The 16,781-nt window shown below is 41.5% G+C and overlaps 1 protein-coding gene across 1 annotated transcript in view; it reads left to right on the plus strand.

Annotated features, from left to right (window-relative positions):
* LOC145401044 (uncharacterized) overlaps window positions 1–15,037 on the plus strand; it is a 55,033-nt gene extending 39,996 nt beyond the window's left edge. Inside the window, exons 2-3 of the mRNA XM_080273421.1 lie at window positions 8,289–8,415; window positions 14,861–15,037. Coding sequence (XP_080129547.1) covers window positions 8,289–8,415; window positions 14,861–15,037 — 304 coding nt within the window. The remainder of the gene's footprint in view (window positions 1–8,288; window positions 8,416–14,860) is intronic.
* Window positions 15,038–16,781: the final 1,744 nt, after the last annotated feature.

Consider the following 16,781-nt stretch of genomic DNA (forward strand, 5'->3'; position numbering starts at 1 on the left):
CATGAGTATCGCATGAAACAAGGTGGAACTGGATCATCTAGCTCTGATGATTTTGATGTGGCTAAAAATGTTAAACTTGTCCCTCCTTTTAATGAATCTGATTTAACAAAGTATTTTCAGTTGTTTGAGAGGGTAGCTACAGGTTTTAATTGGCCAAAAAAGTATTGGCCAGTACTACTTCAAACTGTTCTCACCGGTAAAGCTCAAGTAACTTATGCATCTATGCCTCAGGATCAGTGTGATAATTATGATGTAGTTAAGAGCTTGATTCTTAAGGCCTATGAGCTTGTTCCTGAAGCCTATAGAGTAAAATTTAGGACAACTTACAAGCAAGATAAGCAATCCCATGTTGAGTATGCAAAAATCAAAGAAGATCTGTTAGAGCAGTGGTTAAACTCTAAGAATGTGGATTCTGATTTTGACAAATTTACGCAGATGATTTTGCTGGAGGACTTCAAAAGGTGTATTTATAATGATGTAAGCCTATATCTTGATGAGAAAAGAATAGATAATTTGTCTGATGCTGCAGTTTTAGCTGATGAATATGTTCTCACTCACAAGAGATATTCTAAAGAAAAAGGGAAAGCTGAGAGTAAGTACGTTGCCTCTACTCAGAGTACAGGTAACAGGAAAGAGAATAAAGATGATGTTTCTCAGGAAGTAAATACCAGCTTCACCTCTAGATTTCAGAAAAGTAAATGTACTTATTGTAGTAAGCTTGGTCATACTACGGAGAAATGTTTCAGGAGACAGCGTGATGTGAACAAAAAGGAGTCTTTAAATATTCAGTCAATTGGTCTAGTGTCCACTCTTGAGAGTTTCCAGAATTCTTTAACTGAGTTAACTGAACCTGCTTTGAGGGGTAACTTAAATTCTCATGATGGAGCTCCTCTTTTGAGCAGTAACGTGGGTGACACTCTCAAGAGTTCATGTGCTAATTTCCTGTCTGATGGTTTTGTCAGTCCTCTGGACAGTAATAACAGGAAATCAGTTAAAATATATCGTGATACAGGTGCTTGCCAATCCCTTATGCTGACCAGTGTTCTAGGCTCTAATGTTAATTCCTCTGATGAAACTGTAATCTTACAAGGTGTAGTGAATAATTACTTCTCTGTCCCCCTGTGCAGAGTGAATTTAGAGTCTGGTTTTGTTTATGGTTCCGTTATGGTTGGATTGGTTGAGACACTCCCAATGTCAGGTGTAACTTTCTTACTTGGAAATGATATTGGTGGAAGTCAAGTGTGTCCAGCTCCTCAGTTGTCTGGTGAGCCAGTGGCTGCGACCCCAGGATTGTGATGTCCCTGATGTGTTCCCTGCATGTGCTGTCACTAGGGCTAAGTCTAAAGTTACTGGTGATTTAGAGGATAATGATGATGATGATGTTATCCTAGCTGACACTTTTCTTGCTAATTTGGACCACTCACCAGATGAGGCAGTACCGCGTAGTGTTGATAATCTGTCTCGTCAAGAGTTGGTTGAGTTGCAGGTTGCTGACCCTGAGTTGAAAGGTCTTGCTAACTCTGCTTGCAGTGAGGAAGAGTCAGCTGGTGCTTCTACTTGTTATTATATAAAGTCAGGAGTACTTATGAGGAGGTGGAGACCCCCAACAGCATCAGGCGACTGTGAATGGGAGGTTGTACATCAAGTTGTCATTCCTCGTGTTTGTAGGCAGGATATCATTAGAGTGGCTCATGATTCCAGTTTGGCAGGACACCTTGGAGTGAGGAAGACTGTGGCACGCATTTTGAAACACTTCTACTGGCCAGGTATCTTCAGGGATGTTTCCTGGTATTGTAAGTCTTGTCACACCTGTCAAGTTGTGGGGAAGTGTAATCAGACCGAAAAGGTTGCACCTCTAGTTCCCATTCCTCCTTTTGAGGCGCCTTTCACCCGTGTGTTGGTGGATATTGTGGGCCCTCTTCCTAAGACTTCTTCAGGATTTTCTTATGCGTTGACCCTGATTGATATGGCTACTCGTTATCCTGAAGCCATTCCACTTATAAGTATCTCAGCAAAGAACGTGGTTAAGGAAATGCTAGGGTTCTTCAGAAAGTTTGGTCTGCCCAAGGAGGTACAGTCAGACCGGGAAAGTAATTTCATGTCAAATGTTTTCAAGCAGTCTCTGAAAGAGTTGGGCATCACCCAGATCACGTCTTCAGCTTACCATCCCCAGACCCAAGGAGCGTTGGAGAGATATCATCAAACACTGAAATCGATGCTCAAGAAATACTGTTTGGAACATCAGAAAGACTGGGATAAAGGTCTTCCATTCGTTGTATTTGCCGCAAGAGAATCTCCAAATGAATCACTGGGCTTCTCACCCTTTGAACTACTGTTTGGCCATGAAGTAAGAGGACCCCTTAAGCTACTCAAGGAATGCTGGCTGTCGGAGGAAGATGACGTCAACCTGCTGGAGTATGTGATGAAGTTCAAAGAACGGCTGTCCACTGCTTTACAGCTGGCGAGAGAGAATTTAGGAGCTGCTCAGGAGAAGATGAAGACTTGGTATGATAAGAAGTCCAGGTTACGCCACTTTCGGCCAGGAGATCAGGTCTTTAATTCTGCTACCAGTGCATGGGCAACCTCTTCAAGCCAAGTTTAGTGGTCCTTATTTCGTGGAGAAGAAACTCAGTGATGTCAACTATGTCATCGCCAAACCAGATCGTAGAAAGAACAAGCAACTTTGTCACATCAACATGCTAAAGTTATATCACAGGCGGGACGAAAATAATCCAGTCTGCACTGTAGCTGTTCCACCCGAGTCTGCAAGTGAAGCTCTCCCATGCAGTATGAGCCTGAGTGATAGTTTGGGGAAGAATCCTGATATCATGAATGATCTCCAGACTAAGCTTTCTCATCTACCTCCCGAGGAAAGGCAGGAGTTTTCGGCATTACTGCAGGAGTACCCGCAAGTGTTCCGTGCCACTCCAGGAAGAACCACTGTGTTGATGCATGATGTCGATGTTGGAGACGCAAAGCCAATTAAATTGCCTCCTTACCGTGTGAACCCAGTGAAAGTTCCTCTCATCCAGAAGGAGCTTGGCTACCTGTTGGACCACAAGATGATTGAGCCCTGTCAGAGCGAATGGAGTTCTCCTGTCACTCTGGTCCCTAAGCCGGGTGGGTCACAGCGGCTTTGCATCGACTACAGACGTGTTAATCAGATAACCAAAACAGACACTTACCCTCTCCCTCGCGTGGAAGATTGCATAGACAAGATCGGAAAGGCTAGGTACATAAGTAAGTTTGATTTGTTAAAGGGATACTGGCCAGTACCTATGACTGAACGTGCTAGGGAGATCTCATGTTTTGTAACACTAGGAAAGACTTTTGCATGTTCTGTAATGCAATATGGTATGAAGAATGCACCAGCCACATTTCAGAAGCTGATGAATGTTGTAACAGAGGGTTTGGCAGGGTGTGTTGTTTATATTGATGATGTATTAATCTTCAGTGACAACTGGAAAGATCACCTATGCCATGTTAGTAAATTTCTTGAGCGTTTGGTTCAGGCTAATCTTGTAGCTAATTTATCAAAGTGTGAGTTTGGTCAAGCTAAAGTTCAGTACCTTGGGTATGTAATTGGTGATGGACATGTTGCACCACCAGGAGCTAAGGTTCAGGTTATAAGTGATCTTCCCAGACCTAAAAGTAGGAAAGAGATACAAAGATTTTTGGGAATGGTAGGTTATTACAGGAGATTTGTTCTTAACTTTTCTATTCTTGTATCACCACTTACAGACCTACTGAAAAAGGGAGTTAAATTTGTCTGGACCGATAACGTGAATCCTCTTTCAACAAACTTAAAGCTGTCCTATTAAGTCAGCCAGTGCTCGCTACTCCAAATTTTGCTAAGCCTTTTAAGATGGCTGTTGATGCAAGTGATACAGGAGCTGGGGCTGTTTTGCTGCAAGAGGATGATCAGGGTATTGAACACCTTGTATCTTATTACAGTAAGAAGTTCACTCCACCTCAAAAGAACTACTCAACTATTGAGAAAGAGCTTTTGGCCTTGATTTTGGGTTTACAGCATTTTTCATTTTATTTGTGTTCTGGTTTTGACCCCATAGTCATTTATACCGATCATAACCCACTGAAATTCCTTAGTAAGTTTAAAGATAAAAATCAGAGATTGACAAGATGGAGTCTACTTCTTCAGGAGTATTCATTAGACATACAACATGTCAAGGGGAAAGAAAATGTTATTGCAGATTGCTTATCTAGACTTTAGACAGATTGTTTTAGAGTAATAAGAAATTTCCTTTGTAAATTTCTTTTTCTTTGTGGGGAGGTGTTACATAGCCTATGATTTCATCATCCTTTGTGTAATTTTAACGCACAGTATACTGCATGTTTGATCACGAGCGTGTTCTGCCTCAGTCCCCCCTTCTACGGTTATAGTAGAGTAAGTCGTTCTTTCTGTTGTTCAGAGCAGGATTGTCAACTCTTTGTCCCCATGGCTTCATTTGCGCGTCCTTCTTACAAGTTGTATCAAGCTCTGCCGGACCCTATATAATGAGCTCAGTCTCTGCATCATTGCCACTTAGATCTGCTCCTCATTTTGTTCACATCTCTGTCCTCCCCTGTGCAGTTATTATTATTGTGAGTGCTCAGGAAGTCTCCAGCCATCTAGCAGCTGTGTGTAATTTGAGTATAACTGTTGTTGCATTTTTTCTTGTACTGTGTAGCATAAGGTTAATTCTTAGGCCTAGTAAGGTTTTTGTAATTTATATAAAGGTTCTTATTGTCAGCCATCATTAATAATATTTTGTATCTGTAATAATATATCTGGCCTTCACTGAGTATTATCTGGTATCTCATTTTAACAGGGCTGACTTAGATAAATTCACTCATGCTAATTTCGTGTTAATAGAGGCTATTGCAGTTAACCATATATTTAATCTGTTTTTTGCCATTACATTATCTTTATGAGTCCTGAATGTTTTGTTGTTAGTTTAAGCATTAAACTTTAACTTGTAATTTTACCTAACTCTTTTGTTTTGAACCTGGAACTTTACGGGACAGTAGTGATTTTTAGTATTCTCACTTAAAGTGTACATTATCTTTCTCTGTTCCGTAACAATATATATATGATTAGATAAATATAGAGAGATAGATATATTTAAATATAAACACATATATAAACATAAATATAAGCACATACATATAAACATATATTGTATATACATATACCATATACCCGTGTGTGTGTGTGTGTGTGTGTGTGTGTGTATACCAAGGTAGATTCATCAACATGGTGGTGAAGGGAACCAGGGGAGCCGTAGTATTGTAAACACAGAACCCTGGTTGTGCCAGAGGCTACACAAAACCCAGACTCGCTTCCTATGTGGCCCGGTGCGGCCGTATACATCACTTGCCGGATTAGGTGAAAAGGTGAACGCCATAGAGGGGACAGACCAGTGAAAAGGGGAGTAGGTTGATGAACTGTTGAATAGGAAGTGTGATGTGTAAGCATTACACACGCATCCCCCCATCCCAACACACACACACTTGGTGAATACTCGTAGATGAAAGGGAAACTAAAATGAATTTCTGACTGAATTATCGTATTACACAGTAACTGCGTCATACGGTAGTAAAAATTACTGAGGAGGAAATTACTCCAGATAATGAATGGTGGTGCTGAGGAATTCCAGAGGGAGCAGGATAAGCTCCAGTCATGGTTAAATACACTATGATTCTATAATGGCTGGGAATAAAAACTTATTTCGTTGTGTTTGTAAATCATGCAAAAATATTTTGATCCATTGAAAGTTATACATCGTACAGAGAAACAGTGTATGATAAAACCACTGGGAGAGAAGTAAGAAATGGAAGACAGAACGTAGTGTCAAATATATATATATATATATATATATATATATATATATATATATATATATATATATATATATATATATCTCTTAGAATAAATTTGGCAAAAAAACAATATTGAAAAAGCATTTCAGAATGTGAGAAAAGTCTACAAAGTTTGGTACAAGAAAATTATTTTTGAATAACCCATAGTTCAAAATTTTACTTTGGATTTGTTTGTACATTTGACTGAACAGTAAAAAAAAAAAAAATGTATGAAGGGGAGGAGCTTGTCTGGAAAATAAATTAAAGCATTTACGCAGGTAACAACTGATTATTATAGCAGTATGGAACCCTAATGTTAAACAATACTAATAACAAACAATCAAAATAAATATAATTGTGAAGAATAGCGAGAATATAGATGCTTGACTGGAGGGATTTATTTAACGGATGAAAAGACTGAAATTTTCCAATATTAGAATAACGATGAAAAGGAGGATATTTGATAATACAGATATGTGTGACAGAATGGCAGAACACAAAACAAGAGAGATGACATCCTATTAGGCAACTGAAGGTGAACGGGGCACCGCTGCAAGCGCTTATAGTAACTGACAAAGATGTAAGCAAGAACAGTTTTTTGTTGAAAGAATAATGCAACTAATAATCAGTTCAAGTTGTACGTCAACATCATTTGCATTTTTTAAGTATGGTATGAAAACAACAAAACACACACAATACGAGTGTGACACGTTCCTGTAAAAAAAATTACTGAGGTATACACACACACACACACACACACACACACACACACACACACACGTTGCTTCAGGTAAATATTAACTGAGGGAAATGGAAGAGAATGATTAGAATGATTAGAATACCCGAAAGCAGAAATGAATGTGAAAACTCTTTCAAAGTTGTCCAGACGTGTGTGGTAGAAATCTGGTTGAAATGAATAATACGTCAATGCAGTGAAGATCTTTCGTATCATATCTATACTTCAAATCCACGATGACCTTTCGATACTCTTTTCCCCCGACAGCAGCTCTTTGGCCTTCAAGCATTCTTTCTGAAACATATTCACAATAGGAATTCAGTATCACCAGGATATTTCTAAATCTGGATCTTAGTACTCGCTGCAGACTTATGCATTATTAATCACTGCAATATTAAGGCAGTTATTACTACGGATTTTTTTTACAAACCTTTTGTTCAGCTTTTTATGGTCGCATATTTCCTATTTCCTTCCAGCTATTTCATATGATTTCATTTTAGTTAAGAAAAGTCAAGTACCCTCATCCCATTTTGGCACTCTGAACCCCTTGGGTGAAATGATTTTCACAAACTTGCTATTATTACTATTTACATCATTTTGCCATGCGTCTGACAACTAAAAAAGGAGATGGACCACAGGCCCCACCCACTTGCTGTCCCAAGTCCAAAGAATCGGGCTTATGAACCATACCCCACCAACCATGTCCAGTGGCTGTAGCAGTGGCCTCGGGGCACCGTGCCAGGACATCCACAGGGACATCCACCAAGCCCTCCTTGGCACTGTAACCTCCCCACCATTACACCCACTGCTAGGGCAACCTCCTGGAGCACTACTCCCAGGTTCGGGTCTCTCTCTATTGGGCAGAAGCGAAAGTCTGGGAACCTCAATACTCTGTACCCTCTGGCACAAATTCGAGCCCAGTTCCATCCTCGTCCCTAAAGTGTGCTGGCATAGCTCGCGCCATGCTTCCCCTTTGGTTCCCCACAAGGTAAGGGGGGCAAAGTTTTCTGGCCGTATGCCCTTGCTGATGCTAACCCTTGTATGTATGTACGTTGTGGGGTACGTAAAGCACACGTAGAGTAGTGGACGAGATAGTTAGGGAAAAGTGTTTGGAAGAGTTTGCTGGCTTACTCTCCGTGTTAGTGTCAGTGAAAGGGTTAGCAAAGGGGGATGATCAGGATAACCTGATGGGTAGTGAAACAGGAACTCCAACTCTCCCTACCACCTGCATTTCCATTCTCCTAGTGAGTACTGTCCTGATCACTCTCTGCTACAGCCCTCTAAAACATCAACGTGTTTTGTCTACAGTACCTCTAAGGAGTCGCCATGTACTTAAAAGGCATATCTGTTGTCTAGTTAGGACTTAGAGGGTTTTCTTTTGGCAGGAAAAATAATGAGATGAGGTCTATTGATCTGCTGCTGTTATATTGCAATCCAGTACTACTTGTGTCACGGTTGGACCGACATTAGCTAAACTGGCAACCCCACTGGTTTTGCCCAATGAGGAGATTGGATCAACAATCAACAGGACAAAATAAAATCTGTCAAAGGGCTGACGAACTTCCAAGCCGGCGGCTATCTAGCAGGGTAGCTGGAGCTCGTTAGTCTTGGTTGGTTTTCCACCTAGGAGATGGAGAACTCTGAATTCAAACCTGGAGTTGTCTGGTAGGGGTAGTGTCCCCAATTTCCACAGATGTTTGGAATCACTTTTTAAACAACGAAAAGAAAATACAGAGAACCTCGTAGTGTCCCATTACTCCCAAGAGCCCCAGCTAAATGGGAAGGTTCGTATGGCCGCGTGGAATATGAAACTGAAAGGCGTGAGTAAGGAGAGTCAAAGGGTTTGGTGAATGTTTTTAAGAGTGCTAGGTATGCATGGGTGTGAAATGTATAAGATCAGATACGAATGTAGATGTAAAGACGGATTTGCACTGCTAATGAGTGACAGTCGTCAGACTGACTCTGGCCGATGGGTAAATGTGGAGCTATATGTGGAATGTACTTTGACTTATCAGGTGGGTAAATTTTGGTTAGTATCTCATTCTGTCAAGTTTTTCTTTGGCTCTCTGAACCCTACCTCACCCCAACTAGGGTTGGGAAAGGAAGTCTGGATGATGATAATGATGAATCTCTTGATGATGCTGGAAAGGGAAACCAAGCGATGTCGCCATGACATTTGGAGGAACAGCCCGGTTACACAAATATACTTCATTCCCATCTCTGTCCTCTGAAAGAGGGGTGGTGGACTTTAAAGTTCATTTTGGTCTGCAGTCTACCAGGTACACATTCAGATGAACATGGGTTTGCAGCCACCAACACTGACCTTATGTTACAACCAAAGGACTACTAGATGATGATCATTAACCAGATTTTTTTTTTTTTCAGCGGGGCCTCGTTCAGCCTACCAGCAGGTGCCGGTCACTGCATCACCACCACAAGGTATACCAATAGGGTTTGCGACAGTGGTACTGTACAGCCCATGGGGGAACCATCATTATCACCACACACCAGCCATTAGACAGCCCGTTATCCGTTATGGCCAACCCCCATTGCTGATGCTATTGTGGTGGCAGGATGTCTGGCTGGCAGGGTACGGTTAGCTTATTTGTATTACACTCCAACTGTGCTATACAGTTGAGTTACATTCTTGGAACACCAACAGAATAACAATTGATCAAATATCAAATGTAGGGATTGTAATGATCATGTACGCAAAATTGGTAATTGCACAGTGTACAGAAAATGGTACTAAAATGTTGAGATTTTATAAGCAAACAGTTGCATAATGGGAGATCGTTTAGCGAGGTTTGAGTGAATTATTACCATTATTTGTAGTAGTATTATGTTTAGTCAGATTCTGGCTATAGGCATGACAGTTAATTTTCTAAGGCAGTGTACTTATTGCAATGAATCTCGCTGCTAATGATATTGTGGTGGCAGGATGTCCAGCTTGCAGTGTGTGTAGTAATTTAATTATGACTCTTCGCACAGGCTCAGTAGTTCTTTCCCTAAGGCTGCTTATGTTCCATTGTGGTAGGCAGATGTCTTGCTTCCAGGTTATGAATCATCATTATCATCATCATCTCAGCTTATTTTTTCCAGCCAAGAATGGGATGAGGTAGGGCCAGGGAAGAACGAAGAAACTCAATGCCTACCCCCCCCCCTTATTATTATTATTATTTTTTGTCTCGGAGAAGAAAACCTAATACTGTACAGTACATATTTTCTTCGTAAGACCAGAGAGGAAGAGAGACCTAATATTTTTTTTCTTTTGTATATGCATATTTTTGTAAATTAACTGAATCTGGGCTTAGGTGGGGTGCAGTGCCATAGGGAATGGAACATTGTCCATTCCCTATGGCACTGCACCCCACCTAAGGCAATGTATAGTACCTGCTGTGATGAACCCCACCACCAATGTTATTGTGGTGCGAGGATATCTGGCTTGTAGGGAAAGTTCTGTTTATTTATTGTGATTAATTATTGGTACTGGTTGTGACATTGTCCATTCCTCAAGGCCCAGCAGTCACACATCACTGTTCCTATTGTGGTGATATCCACCACTGATGTTATGGTTGTTTTTGTAACCCGGGTCTGTTTGCCTAAGCAGATCTACCAACTGCAAGCAATCAACTGCCCTTGAAGGGCCGTCCTGTGCAATGAACTGAAGTCCCCCCTGTGGAAGACAGTGCCTCCCCACAGCGAGGTGCGAAGAACAGTGTTCCCGCATGTACAGTCATAAGAAAAACCATCGTTACCCTTCAGAGCTATGCACTATGACACAACGACGAAGTATTGTGGAAGGATGGGACAGGAAAGTGTACTGGAAACCCGTCAATGTCGGTTATGTGAGACACAGATATTAGAATTCGTGCTAGAGGTAAAAAAAGCTAATTAGATCGTTTGGCCTCTGTGCATAGAGACAATACGTTTTATTATCCGGCACCGAATTCATTAAAAAAACAATATAACAGAATCGTGTAGAGTCGGCAACACACATGCAGACGGGCAATGAGTATGTGCACCCATGCCAGACGTATGATAGTCATTCAGCCGATACAAGCCAAGTTAGTAAATTTCAATATAATAATGATATGTATTGCTTTCTACATATAATAAATGTTGAGAAGAAGGAAAATAATAATACGTGTTCAGTCTCATTGCTTTAATATTTTGTATATCCACCCCCTGCTTCCACAACAGCCTCTAGACGTCGACGCATGGATGCCACTAACTGAAGCATCCATCTGAAGCATTTAACCACTCATCTAAAGCAAACAAACGAACTCGTGCACCCCTGCTACACTGTGATAAAAAAAACAGTCGATGCCTATAGATTTAATACACTTCAAAATAATTTATTTGTTGTATTCTATAGATAGTAAGTGCTGAATAGTAAGAAAATAATAAACGTGCCGAGTTTCATTATCAATCCCTAGCGGGGAACTCAGGGTAACGCAAACGCATCCTATTATTTCTCCGCCATATGGCTCATTCTTGCTCATTATTCCAACTCTTGTAATGGAACTGTGATATGGCAACACTAGACAGGGGAGGGACGAACAGCAAGGATCCACCCATATAGCTCAGCTAACGTTCGTTTTGCGTCAAACATAATTGGGGTTAACGATAGTTTTTCTTATGATTATACACTGCATTTGCGTCGTCTTTCAAGCTAACCAGCGCCGTAGTAGGCTTCACATCACCCTGTTATCTGGTTATATGGTTATGGTGGTCAACGGATGACTTCTTTGTAGTTAACTGTTGCTCCCAGTCCGTCGTGTATGCAACAGATCAACTCTGAAGCTGTCTTCCTCTGTCTCTAGTTCGTACTGCTACTGCCTATAACCTCCAGTCTTTCAAAAGCAACGTGTCCAGTCATCTCGAAATGAACGGTTCTTGAATTTGGCTCTCTGTTATCTTGTTTTTGTTTTTTCTTGGAAGGAACAATCGTACTTGCTTCTGGCCTTTTGTTCCTTCTTCCTTGCATTGAAAATTTTTTTTTACAGGATTTTGTAATGGAAGAACAAGGATAGCTGAATGAATTACATATGAAGGAGCACAAGGATGAGTTTAGTACCCTCTTTTTAACTTGATAATTGTTGGACTGCAGCATGTCTATGTAAAAAATGTGTAGATGATGATGCCTGTGGTGGAGTTAGGTTGCTGGTGACTTGAATGGTGAGTGAATGAATATGGGAACCATTTCACTGGGTATATTATTGATTAGTGTTTTTCTTTCCATTTAATTCCACCTCATCCCATTCTTGGCTGGGGGAGAAATGGCGATGACGATTATGCTATTCATATTCACCAATCTATCTATCTACTGGCAGATGCCTTAATCCATACGGGGTGGCCACAAACAAATCGCCTCCACGTCATCTTGTCCCCCACCACCCCACTGCCCTGTTCCCAACTCACACCTCCCTCTCTCATATATCTCTCCACTACATCCCTCCATCTCATTCTTGGTCTCCTCCTCCCCCTCACCCCCTCCACCTCACTCACATACACTCTCCTCGTCAGACTCTCACTCTCCATTCTCTCCATATGGCCAAACGACCCCAGTGTGCTTCTTCTAATGCTTCATATCACATCCACATCCACACCACAACGCTCCTTCACATCCTCATTTATCAATCTGTCTCTCCATGTGACTCCACATGCTCCTGTCATATAACTCATTTCCGCAGTTCTCACTCTTGACTTGGTCCCTCCAACAACGTCCAAGCTTCACTTCCGTACGTTAAAGTTGGTATCACAATACTGTCATGTAGTAACTTTTTCACTTCCATGCTCACTTCCCTGTTTCATATCACTGCTTTCAAGGAACCAGCAACCTTTCTTCCTCACTGTACCCTTTCAAGAACTTCACCCTCCAAACTTCCATCCATACTCATCACAGTACCCAAGTACTTAAACGTACTCACATTTTCCATTTCCTCATCATCCAACCTCACTGTACATTCACTGACTTCACTTCTCTCGAAGACCATGACTTTACTCTTCCCTATATTCACCTTTGGATTCCGTTTGTTACACACTCTCCCAAACTCATCCACCAAGCCTTGCAGCTCCCCATCTTCTTCACTTAACAACACAATATCATCTGCAAACAGCATTAAGGGAGTTTCCAAACACTGCCCTCTCTCATCGGGGCCACTCCAACATCCACTGCCCTACCTTGTATCTCTTTTATAACCCCATCCATGTACATACTGAACAACCATGGAGACATGACACATCTCTGCTTCAACCCAACCCTTCAAATAGAAAAATTCACACAGTTCACTATCCACACGCACTGCAGCCTTAGCACCCTCATAGATACTCTTCACAGCATTCAACAACTTCCCATCTACTCCATATATTCTTAATACTTCCCACAATCCTTGTGTATCCACCCTGTCATATGCTTTCTCCAAATCCATGAAGGCCGCATACAATTTCTTTCCCTTCTCTAGAAACTTTTCCACTAAAGATCTAAGAATGAATACCTGATCTACACAATCTCTTCCCTTCCTAAAACCTCTCTGTTCTTCTCCAACTAATTCCTCTGTTATTTCCCTAACTCTGTCAATAAGTATCCTACCATATACTTTTCCTATTACACTAAGAAAACAAATCCCCCTATGATTACCACACATATACTGTACCAGTGCTTCGTTTCATGGCGTTTATAAAGACTCCAATAAGCTTGCATGCGTCAGCCTTAGTCGCCTAATGGTGGCTCTCCATGCTGCTTTATCTCTGGTAGCCTCCATATTCAGTTCCTAATCCCTGAGGTCGCACTCTGTAACCTCGTCCCACATCTTTTTCGGTCTGTCTCTTGTGGCCTCACCTCCAGTGTTCACACATCTCACTTTCTGCACGCAATTGTAATTCCGCATCCTCTCCACATGCCCAAACTATCTCAATCTACCCCTTTTCATCACAGCACCGATACACTTTTCAGTCTCATCCTTCCTCTCAACTCATCAATCGTAAACGTAACCCCCTCCAGGCGTTGCATTCAAGGACACGCTGCATATCCACCTAATCATTGACATTTCTGTACGTTTAAGCCTACGAATAACCCTTCCTTTACTGCCCTGGTCTCACTACCATACAGCGTTACACTCCTAACACATGCCACATACAAAAATCCCTTAGCACAGAGGGAGAGCCCTCTCATCGTCAGGAGAGACAACAGCTCCCTAAACTTCTTCCAAACACTTCTCACTCTAGCCACAAAGCTAGCTCCAGCCCTATCTGCAGCAGAGAATATGTCTCCCAAGTAAGAAAAAAAAATCCACACACTCCAGAGACTCATCAGCAAGATAAATCCTTTCACACCTGACAATCTCCACATGCTCTCCCCGACACACCACACACATGAAATCAACGTTATGTCGCAGTCTGCCTCTAATATCACTACATCACTGATACTCTTTCTTATCACAGACACTGCACAGGATGGAATTACTTCCCACGCCGTTGTGGCAATCAAACATGGCCACTCTCCCTCTACTTTGACAGTACCGCCACCAACCCTGGATATTATCACTTTTGCTTTATCTGCATTTAATCTCAAGCCCTTGTGACCCATACCATGTCTGCACTTCCCAAATCTTTTAACTGACTTCCTCTCATTCCCAGCAGTCAACACCAAATCATCGGCCTACACAACTCCCACGGGAGTCCATCTCTGAAGTCACGTGAGAGGGCTTCAAGCACCATGATAAACAATAAGGGGCTCACGACTGACCCCTGATGCACACCAATATTCACGGAAAACTCATCACTCAAATCTTCATTCACTCTCACCTGGTACGAGAACCCATAAACTCGTACATAGCCATAACCACTCTAACCAGCCACTCCTCGATTCCAAGCTTTCTCATTGCCCAGTTTACCACCTCGCTTGGAACTCTGTCAAAGGCCTTTTGCCAATTAAACAAAGTACAGATCTCTTTTCTTTCCTGAATATTTTTCCTAAAGCTGTTGAACAGTGCATATGGCATCAGTCGTCCCATCATCTGGCATAAACCCAAACTGAATCTCATCAGTATTCACGCTTTCTCTAATCATATCTTTCAGAACTCTCTCTATTCCTTTCACTATCTGGTCCAAAATTTTTATGCGTCTATGATTTCCTCTTCTCAATTTATCACCCTTCCCCTTGTATATATTTACAATCACACTCTTCAACGAGTCATCTGGGACAACACACTCATATAATTGCATTTATCAGTAACTAACCCTACTCCTATATCCCCTGAGGTCTTCAGCATTTCAGAAGTCAACCTAGACACACCTGCCGCCTTCCAGAACTGCGTTATGCCCATTGCCCTGCTCACGGTAGTGGCGTCAATCAAAGGTCAACGGCCAAACACTGGATCCGCTGACACCAAACCTTTCCTGTTCCTGTCAGACTACCGATTCAGCAACAGATTATAATGCTTTCTCCCTGCATCTTTAATATCCTGACCGGTCACCACTACATTTCCTTTATCATTCTTCACACACTGCTCACCTATAATATTCCTGTCTTCCGTTTTCATCTGCTCTGTCACCCTAAATATCATATTCTACTTTCAGCGTTATTTAGGTTATCCAGTAAAAATCTGTGAGAGTCATAATTTGGACCTGCATACCTTTTTAGGACCTGGCTCTACGCTTGGCAGGCAAGTATTCCTCTTTGTTACCACCCCTTTTCCATTCCAGGAAAAGACTTCTATTCTCCATAACCGCAATTTCTACACCCTCATCCCACCACCGTATTACATAAGTCCTGGGGGAACCCCTTGTCCATCCACACACTAAATCTCTCAGAAGATTGTTTTTGAGAGCTCTGCACTGTTCATTAACACTTCTGCACAGAGCTACTTGTTCAGCCACCACTTAAGTCATCTCATTATATATATATCTATATATATATATATATATATATATATATATATATATATATATATATATGTAGGTATGTATGTAACAAAAAATAAAAACGTTCTGTTCCTGTGTAATAAGTACTATTTCCTGATTTGTTTTGCTCCAAAACTATAGAGAACATATATCATCATCCTAAAACTTCGCTTTTGTAAACAGGAGAATGATTTTTTATATTTACTAATTTTCTAAAAATAGAATGAGTGGGTTTGTCTTTTCCTTCTTGAGAAGCCAGAAGAAAATATAAATATGAAAAGTGACATGTAATAATACTGAATACAATGAATGAAATAATAAAAGTCTAGAATCGATTTTTTTTTTTTCGTGATTTGCGAAAAGTAGTCCCCCATCATGCTCTCGTTATACTGTCCTTGGAATCTCCGTTCAAAGTCCATTATATCTTGATGGAAGTGTTCTCCATGCTCTTTCGAGTATGCACCCATGTTGTCCTTGATTTCATCAAGATGGGAATGAAGAATATGAATCTTGCGTGATATTCTACAGCCCTTGGCGCCGTAGTAATTTATGAGGTTGTCAGTCAGCTCTACATGGTTCTCATCCTTGTGATTTCCAAGAAAACCGCGAACCACTGATTTCAGGCTGTCCCAAGCCACTTTTTCTACTTTCGAAACTTGTTGGGAAAATCCTTGCATTCCAGTATCTTCTTAACATGAGGACCAACGAAAATACCGGCTTTGATTTTCGCCTCCGATAGCAGGGGGAAGAAGTCTCATAGGTACTGAAATGCCGCCGACTGCTTGTCCAGAGCCGTGACAAATTGTTTCATGAGGCCCAATTTGATGTGTAAGCGCGGCATCAGTACTTTTCTAATGTCCACAAGTGGTTCCCATTGCACGTTGTTGCTCTCTAAGCAGAAGTCCGTCCTCTTTGGCCACTGAACTCGATGGTAATGTGCTTTGGAATGTCTGCTGTCCCAAAGGCAGATATAGCAAGGAAACTTGGTCCAGCCACCTTGGAGACCCATTAGTAATGCCACCATTTTGAAGTCTCCAATGACCTCCCAATTGTACTCGTTGTATTTCAAGGCCTTCAGCAACGTCTTCACGTTGTCGTAATTCTCCTTGAGATGAACAGAGTGAGTCAGGGAGGAGATGGGTACTTGTTCCCACTGTGAAGCAGCACAGTTTTTAGGTTCCTTGATGTACTGTTGATGAAGAGGCGCCACTCGCTAGGGTTACATGCAATTCCGATCGCCTCGAACAGACCAGTTACATCATAACAGAAACACAGTCCA

This window comes from Coenobita brevimanus, chromosome 54 (assembly GCF_032717465.1).
Source record: "Coenobita brevimanus isolate Jiangsu-jjx chromosome 54, ASM3271746v2, whole genome shotgun sequence".
Lineage (NCBI taxonomy): Eukaryota > Metazoa > Arthropoda > Malacostraca > Decapoda > Coenobitidae > Coenobita > Coenobita brevimanus.